This window comes from Rhinoraja longicauda, chromosome 3 (assembly GCF_053455715.1).
Source record: "Rhinoraja longicauda isolate Sanriku21f chromosome 3, sRhiLon1.1, whole genome shotgun sequence".
Taxonomy (NCBI): domain Eukaryota; kingdom Metazoa; phylum Chordata; class Chondrichthyes; order Rajiformes; family Arhynchobatidae; genus Rhinoraja; species Rhinoraja longicauda.
In genome coordinates, this window is record NC_135955.1 from 8,660,411 (window position 1) to 8,669,744 (window position 9,334).

The 9,334-nt window shown below is 44.5% G+C and overlaps 1 protein-coding gene across 20 annotated transcripts in view; it reads left to right on the top strand.

Annotated features, from left to right (window-relative positions):
• The window catches only part of LOC144611956 (adhesion G protein-coupled receptor L3-like), a 662,323-nt gene extending 659,781 nt beyond the window's left edge, over positions 1 to 2,542 (top strand). For 13 of the 20 annotated variants that reach the window (XM_078431316.1, XM_078431342.1, XM_078431376.1 and 10 more), the window contains one exon: positions 215 to 2,542. In XM_078431316.1, the coding sequence (XP_078287442.1) occupies positions 215 to 1,023 (809 nt within the window). In that variant the 3' untranslated portion in view covers positions 1,024 to 2,542. The remainder of the gene's footprint in view (positions 1 to 214) is intronic. The other 7 variants (XM_078431406.1, XM_078431434.1, XM_078431415.1 and 4 more) reach the window with 2 other exon arrangements.
• Positions 2,543 to 9,334: the final 6,792 nt, after the last annotated feature.

Consider the following 9,334-nt stretch of genomic DNA (forward strand, 5'->3'; position numbering starts at 1 on the left):
ACTATAAAAAAACCCATTGACTTGGCCTCCACAGCCACCTTTGGCAATGAGCTCCACAGATTCACCACCCTCTGGCCAAGGAGAAGTAAAGCTCGATATTGATTACTGAAGGGTTTGAACAAATTGTTGCACAATTATTATTCTTGCTCCCCATGAGAGGCAGCAGCTAATGTGTGCAGTTGTGGTTAATGAGGTTCTTGGTCTTCTCTTTCAGAGGTGTTGCTGAACAATGCCAGGGATACAACTGTCATGGATACTCTACCACTGAATGGTAACCATGGCAACAGCTACAGCATTGCCAGCGGAGAATACCTGAACGACTGCGTGCAAATTATCGACCGTGGCTACAACCACAACGAGACAGCCCTGGAGAAAAAGATCCTGAAAGAACTCACTTCCAACTACATCCCCTCCTATCTCAACAACCACGAGCGTGCCAACGAGCAGAACCGGAACCTCATGAACAAGCTGGTGAACAACATTGGGAACGGCAGCGAGGACGGCGCGGTGGTCCTCGACGATGACGACGCCGCCTCGTTCAACCACGACGAGAGCCTTGGACTGGAGCTTATCCGCGAGGAGTCGGACGCCCCCCTGCTGCCTCAGAGGGCGCACTCGGTCGAGGGCCATCAGGCCCAACATTACCCCAGCCGGAGGAGGATCCCTCAGGATCACAGCGAGAGCTTTTTTCCTTTGTTAACCAACGAGCACACGCAGGAACTCCAGTCGCCCAACAGGGATTCTCTGTACACCAGTATGCCTGCTTTGGCAGGTGTGCCCATGGCAGACGGCAGCGCCCCTCAGACCCAAAGCGCTGCCCCACCAACCAAAAGTAGCGATGGTGACGACGTGTATTATAAAAGTATGCCGAATCTGGGCTCCAGGAACCATGAACAGCAACTTCTCAATTACTACCAGCTAGGACGTGGAAGCAGTGATGGATTTATAGTTCCTCCCAACAAAGAATGCTCCTCGCCTGAAGGGAATTCAAAGGGACCATCACACTTGGTCACCAGTCTATAGGGGAAAACCGGACTAACCCTGGATACCTTGTTCTGGTCTCCCAGACGCAAGTGAAAAAGATCTGTGTATGCTTGAATCTAAATGCTGTTTATATACTGCTGAACTACTTTGAGATGTTTTTATTCAGACCAAGCTGGTGAGGCACTACAGGGGAAGCAGATGATGGGGAAGAAATAGTCTGTTTTAAGGCAAAAACTAAAATAAAATATTATTGAACTGATTTGAGAGGGTTGGACATGTATATTGAAATGGCATTCGGTTTTGCTTCCTTCAATAATGCTAAGTTTTTACCCTTTTTTTCCTTGTGTCTATTTTCTCAAGGACTTCTAACCGAAGCTTGGTGTAGGTCAGTGTCAGCTGCCCTGGTGCAAGGCTAAGGATTGCTTTTTTTTTTTTTTTCCCTCTCTTTTTTTTGTTGTTTTTTATTATCACTGTATATCAATTGTGGTCGTCTTTCACAGCGTAGACGAGTCGCAGTGGGAAGAGCTGCGGAACTCCTCAGATCTGCAGAAACCTGTCCACATCTCCAAGAAAGGGAACTAATCATATGCTAGACACATGTTTATGTTTTGCTGTAATAATTCTGATTATAAAACTAATGGTGAGAATTTTGAGAGAGAGAGAGAGAGAGAGAGAAAAAGACTTTGATGTACAGACACTCGGCATTGCACATATAATGTAGTATGCTTTCCCCTCCCCCCCCCCCCCCCCCCTCCGAATTTATATCCCTGTTGATGTAGTGAACAAGACAGTTTCTGTTGTGCTGGTCTTGCAAGTTTTGTCTTGCCACTAGGAGCAGTGTTTCCCCCCAACCCCCATAATTCTTTCTGTTGAGCTTATTCTTTGTCCCGGCAGTTCCTCCGAAGAACACAATTTATAAAGCTCATTTTGATAGTGAGGTGATCACAACTACTAAGAGAAGAAAAAAAAAAGAAGTTTTTTTAAAAACTGTTTTAGGTTTTTTCTTTTTCTCTCGCTGTGTATTTTGAAGTGAAGTCATGTTTTTTTTGCCAACAAAAAAAAAAAAAATTAAAAACTTTAGAATTTACAGCAGGTACATTTTTTTGTTTACAATGCACTATGTTATTTCCTAAATGTGTTCAAGCAACAAAAGTCCACAAAGGGAGAGCAAGGCACTCTGTTAGACACCAAGGATTCTTGGTAGAAAATAGTGGAACTCATGCATGTGGAGAAATAAAAAAAGTAGAAACATTTTTGTGTTAAACCTAGTCAAAGCACTAGACACTTGTACCGTGGTGGTAAAAATATTGACTTATTAAAATGAAAGTTATTTTGAAGTGAAAAAAGATGAATTCTCTATCTTTTTTTCCCTCTCCTTCCCCTCACAGGAGATTTTATTTATTTGGCATTAATTAGTTGACACGGGCAACCCTTTAGTAATGACCTTAGCACAATTTGTCATTATTATTTTTTTTAATTTATGATCCATTTTGTATGGTTTTCAAGTTGAATGACCTCATTACTAATATTTGTTGTAAAAGTGACTCTTGTTTGCCAACAAATAAATCACTGATTACAGATTTACAAAATCTGAGTTGGCTGAAGGTGATTTTGGTTTCTGCCTGGGTGACCAGCATGGCCTCTGTTGGATGGGTTACCAACGATCTCTCTGCCTCTTCCAAGCCAACGTCTTTTGTTGTTTGGCTGTGGCAGGCCATGGGGGGGAAAAGGTGCATGTTAAATCGTCTGTATGTTAAAATGCAATGAAAGGAAACTTGCCACAGGCAAGGTCACGTGATGCAGCAGCTCTTAAAAGGACTGTTCTGTGCTTCAGTGATCATTGTAGAGAGTCCACAGCAAACTCGCTCAACAATGCTGCTGTATTCAGGTCCATGCTCGAAAGAGTGCCGCCGGCAATGTCTCCCCCTGTGATGGGCATCTTTTTGAACTGATCCATTATTTTCCCATTGATAGAGAGAAAAACTTCTGGTCGGGAGATAGAGATTGCAAGCCTTGTAGTTCAAGATTTGGGCGGCACAGCTGGCAAAACTACTGCTTTTGTGGCGTCAGAGACTGGGGTACAATCCTGATCTCAGTTGCTGTCCATATTAGAGTTGTGCACATTTGCCCGAGCCCATAGGGGTTTCTATACAGTCCTTTGATTTCTTTCCAAGTCACAAACACGTAATCATGTAGATTACTTGGCCATGATCAATCACCCCTCGTGTGCAAGTGAGGCGGTACAGTGGCGCAGCGGTAGAGTTGCTGCCTTACAGTGAATGCAGCACCGGAGACACAGGTTCGATCCTGACTACGGGCGCCGTCTGTACGGAGTTTGTACGTTCTCCCCGTGACCTGCGTTGGTTTTCTCCGAGATCTTCGGTTTCCTCCCACACTCCAAAGACGTACAGGTATGTAGGTTAATTGACTGGGTAAAATGTAAAAATTGTCCCTAGTGTGTGTAGGATAGTGTTAATGTGCGGGGATCGCTGGGCGGCGCGGACTCGGTGGGCCGAAGGGCCTGTTTCCACGCTGTATCTCTAAATCTAAATCTAAATCAATCCCGACTACAGATGCTGTTTGCAAGGAGTTTGTACGTTCTTCCCGTGACCGGCGTGGGTTTTGGCCGTACGCTCTGGTTTCCTCCCACACACCAAAAACAAACAGGTTGTAGGTTAATTGGCTCTGGCAAGTTGTAAAATTGTCCCCGCGTGTAGGTTAATGTACGGGGTGATCATTGGTCGACGCAGATTCGGTGGGTTGTAGGGCCTGTTTTTCGGTCTATCTCTAAAGTCTAACATGGGGGGGGGGGGGGGGGGGGAGAGAAGGGATGGAAATTGATAGGAATGTGGGGAGAATAAAAAAATAGGATTGATGCAGGGGTAAATGGGTGGTTGATGGTGAGCATGGACGATGGGCCGAATGGCCAGCTTCCATGCTGTATCTCTCCATGATCCTATGACTCAACGATCAAAGCTTGAAAGTGGTGCTGGGAAATTTTTCCCGTGATGGGTATCCATTTTGAATTAAGCCATTGTTAATGACCAATGGAAAGGAGAAATTCTGTCCAAGCAGGTTCTCTAGATCAAGTCTTGTGCATTTAATATTTTTGCATTGAATAATGGCCAGACCACAAAAGACCTTGCTATCATAGTACCACAAAGACAGTACCATAATGAAGGTAGACACGAAATGCTGGAATAACTCAGCGGAACATGTTGAAAGACTGGAGCGACTAGAAGGAATTTAGACGGATGAGAGGAGATCTTATTGAAACGTATAAGATTATTAAGGGGTTGGACATGTTAGAGGCAGGAAACATGTTCCCAATGTTGGGGGAGTCCAGAACCAGGGGCCACAGTTTAAGAATAAGCGGTAGGCCATTTAGAACGGAGATGAGGAAAAACCTTCTCAGTCAGAGAGTTGTAAATCTGTGCAATTTTCTGCCTCAGAAGGCAGTGGAGGCCAATTCTCTGGATGCTTTCTAGAGAGAGCTAGATAGAGCTCTTAAGGATAGCGGAGTCAGGGGGTATGGGGAGAAGGCAGGAACAGGGTACTGATTGTGAATGATCAGCCATGATCACATTGAATGGCAGTGCTGACTCGAAGGGCCGAATGGTCTACTCCTGCACCTATTGTCTATTGACAGGCAGCATCACTGGAGAGAAGGAATGGGTGACGTTTCGGGTCGAGACCCTTCTGAAGGTAACACTTGATCTCAAAATGAACGAATCCAAGAGAAAGAAATCGAGTTAAAATTATGTTGCCGCGCTTCTGTACCGACTTTACATTGTGATTGCGGACACGAAAACCCATATAAGTATCTCGGATGATTCACCACACAATATATCCTGTGAGCACAACTAGTTGTTAAAGAAGAGGAACACTTGCTGCTGTCAATTTTCTGTGAGGAAATTGCCAATGTTATTTCCCCAAGCTAACATCACAACTCCTTGATGACCCTGTGAGAGGTGTCATGCCTGCCCACTGTTCCTTGCAAGTGTCCTGTGGTGAAAATAATGATGGCAGTCGTTTGTTGATGGACACCTAGGGCAATGTTGATGTCCTAGATATCCGTCCGAGACATGAGGCAGCAAGTCTGAGAGTTCTGCTGCTGCTTCCCTTCATAGCCCCAGCCTAACGATGGTACCTTCCCTCGGACAGATCCTCAAAGGACTGCCTGTTGGTCCTGATGCTTGTAACTGGGTCACCAATGCTGCCTTTCACATGTTCGCTGGTCCTTCTTAGCCGCCTGCAGAGAAAGCTTCCAATATCAGCAGCAGCAGCTGGAAAATGGTGCTGTGAAGGAGCAAAGGGAAAACAGCTGTAAAGTAACTAACATTACAGAGTTAAATCCAGCAACTGCCTACAAGAGAGAGTTAGATGGAGCTCTTAATGATAGCAGAGTCAGGGGGTATGGGGAGAGGGCAGGAAAGGGGTACTGATTGTGAATGATCAGCCATGATCACGTTGAATGGCGGTGCTGGCTCGAAGGGCCGAATGGCCTACTCCTGCACCTATTGTCTATTGTCAATGAATTGGATTTTATATGTCTCTTATACAAACATATAAAATTCTTAAGGGATTGGATAAGCTAGATGCAGGAAAAATGTTCCTGATGTTGGTGGGGGGGGGGGGGGGGGGTCCAGAACCAGGGGTCACAGTTTAAGAATAAAGGGTAGGCTATTTAGGACTGAGATGAGGAAAACCCTTTTCACCCAGAGAGGTGTGAATCTGTGGAATTCTCTGCCACAGAAGGCAGTGGAGGCCAATTCACTGGATGTATTCAAGAGAGAGTTAGATACAGCTCTTCGGGCTAATGGGATTAAGGGATATGGGGAGAAAGCAGGAAGGGGGCACTAATATTGGATGATCAGCCACGATCATTGAATGGCGGTGCTGGCTCGAAGGGCCGAATGGACTACTCCTGTATCTATTTTTAAAAGAAAAATCGGAAAGCTATGTAATAAGATACAAAGGGCATTGGCAAGTAACATTTTGCATTGGGACCCTTCAATAGGCTGATTTTTCAGTATTGAAATGAGAGCTTGGCCAAGGTGGTGTGGATCGTTTAATGGTATCCCTTCAATGGTGGGGAGGTCAGTACCTGTGATGTCTAAAATAGGTTTATGTTGCATGTCTGCAAACACAGGAAGCATATTATGCAAACTTGATGAACTCTTCAGTTTAGTTGAGTTTATTGTCACGTGTACCCGAGGTACAGTGAAAAGCTTTTGTTGCGTGCTAACCAGTCTGCAGAAAGACAATACATGATTACAATCGAGCCATTCACAGTGTACTGATACATGATAAGGGAATATCGTTTAGTGCAAGGACAAGCCAGTAAAGTCCGATCAAAGATAGTCCGAGGGACCCCGATGAGGTAGATAGTAGTTCAGGAGTGCACCAGTGATACAATAGACAATATGTGCAGGAGGAGGCCATTCGGCCCTTCGAGCCAGCACCACCATTCAATGTGATCATGGCTGATCATTCTCAATCAGTACCCCGTTCCTGCCTTCTCCCCATACCCCCTGACTCCGCTATCCTTAAGAGATCTATCTAGCTCTCTCTTGAATGCATTCAGAGAACTGGCCTCCACTGCCTTCTGAGGCAGAGAATTCCACAGATTTCCAACTCTCTGACTGAAAAAGTTTTTCCTCATCTCCGTTCTAAATGGCCTACCCCTTATTCTTAAACTGTGGCCCCTGGTTCTGGACTCCCCCAACATTGGGAACATGTTTCCTGCCTCTAACGTGTCCAACCCCTTAATAATCTTATATGTTTCGATCAGATCCCCTCTCATCCTTCTAAATTCCAGTGTATACAAGCCTAGTCGCTCCAGTCTTTCAACATACGACAGTCCCGCCATTCCGGGAATTAACCTAGTAAACCTACGCTGCACGCCCTCAATTGCAAGAATTAGCAATAATAGCAAGAACTACAATGTTGTTGCAATAACAGAAGAAACAGTAGCATTTGACTCTAAATGTACCTGGATATAAATGTTCAGGAAGGATAGTGAGGAGGGGAGAAAAAGCGTGAAGGATAGTATTGCAGTTCTCGAGACAGAGGACGTTCTGAAGCAACACAGGATGGAAGCTGGAAAGTCACACAAAAGTTTCTAATGGATCCCAAACTGAAACATCGCCTATCCAGGTCCTCCTGGCATGCTGCCTGGCCCATTGAGCTACGCCAACACTTTGTGTTCCTCACAAGATTTCAGCATCGGCAGTTTCTTGTGTCTAATAAAAAAAAGCAGCGGTGTATTTAAATGTGTGCCTAAATAACTGGAACAGGGTTAGAACAAAGTCCATTGTGCACTCTCTTTAAAAAAAAAATCTATTTGTTTATGATCTTGCACTGAATTGATAGGCACCACTGCAGTGTTGCGGAAATGAAAGGAAAGTGCTGGTAAGACTCTGGTCAGGCAGCAGCTGTGGAGAGAGAACGTGTGTTATCATTTTGCAATGGTGATGACATTTTATGAGAATGTGTGCATTTTCAATATTTTGTATATTTATTTCAGAATTTCAGCATCTGCCACTTTTTTTGTTGTTGTTTTTCAACCCATCCTGCATTTCTGGCACAATTAATTGTTTCTATTGCCGCACATTTCTGGCACTTTGTTGCTCAGATGGTCACATACCATTGATTGTTCATGTTTGGGTAAAACAAAACAGAATTCAGCTGAAAGATATCTCGAGTCTCTTATTATATTGTACGCATAGGCAGAGTCTTGTCACTATAACAAGGGGTCCATTCCAGAACAAGGGGTCACAGTTTAAGGATAAGGGGGAAGTCTTTTAGGACCGAGATGAGAACGCTTTTTTTCACACACAGAGTGGTGAATCTGTGGAATTCTCTGCCACAGAAGGTAGTTGAGGCCAGTTCATTGGCTATATTTAAGAGGGAGTTAGATGTGGCCCTTGTGGCTAAAGGGATCAGGGGGTATGGAGAGAAGGCAGGTACAGGATACCGAGTTGGATGATCAGCCATGATCATATTGAATGGCGGTGCAGGCTCGAAGGGCCGAATGGCCTACTCCTGCACCTATTTTCTATGTTTCTATAAGTTATTAATGCGCCTAATTAGACTACCCGCTCCAATTAATTTGAGAAGTAATGCATTAAGGTAACCTTTGTTTGGTGGAGACAAAAGAGTATCACACACAGAGTCCAAATTCCCTCCCCATGTTATGCACAAAAATATGCTTGCTGTGGAAGTGGGTGGTGAAAATTCAGAAGAGAGCACTTCAGACAATCAGCTTTTAAATACAATGCTGATCTCCTGTTTCTGTTGCAATGTACAGGCTAGGAATATTCTCCAAAGCAGTTGATTACAATCATCAATGTGCCACTAAATTGCATCTGAACCACTGGTGAAGTTAATGGCAAAATGAGAGCAGCTCTGTGGAAATTTAAGGCCACTATGTTTATTATTGCATTGAATGCTTGATCATTTATTCTAATCCTCGTGGCCCACTTTTAGCTCCAGCATAGTGTTTCTCCCTTGCATGAACCTGTAAGACATAGGAAGATAATTAGGCCATTCAACCCTTCAGGTCTACTCCGCCATTCAATCATGAAAAGTGAAAAGCAACAAAAGCTTTTCATTGCACCTCGGTACATGTGACAATAAACTAGACCGAACTGAACTGATGGCCGATCTATTTCTCCCCCTCAATCCCGTTCTCTCGCCTTTCCGCCATCACCTTTGATGCACTTACTAATCAAAAGCCCTTTGATCTCCACTTTAAAAATATTCAATGTCTTGGCGTCCACGGCCGACTGTGGCAATGAATTCCACAGATTCGTCACCGTCTGGCGAAATAAATTCCTCCTCGTTTCCATTCGAAAGGTACATTCTTTTATACTGAGGCCGTGTGCTCTGGTTCAAGGCTCTCCCACTACTCGAAACATCCTTTCCACCTCCTCTCTGCAATAACTTCTTCTTCTTGCGTTTGAGGCAGCACATATGATGTAATGCCCTCCAGGCGCTGTAGCCAGTGCAATGTGCTGTTGTCGAGGGCCGTGAGGTCTACCCCTCCACCAGGGGGACGGAGGACAGCGCAGTCGAAAATGACGTGCGGCGCTGTTTGCCGGTCTGCTCCACGCACGCATTATCTGCAATAATAAACATAATGGCCTTAAATTTCCAAAGAGCTGCTCTCATTTTGCCATCAACTTCACCTGTGGTTCAGATGCAATTTAGTGGCACATTAATGATTGCAATCAACTGCTTTGGAGAATATTCCTAGCCTGTAAGTTGCAACGGAAACAGGAGATCAGCATGCTTGGATTGTATTTAAAAGTTGATTGTCTGAAGTGCTGTCTTCTGAATTTTCACC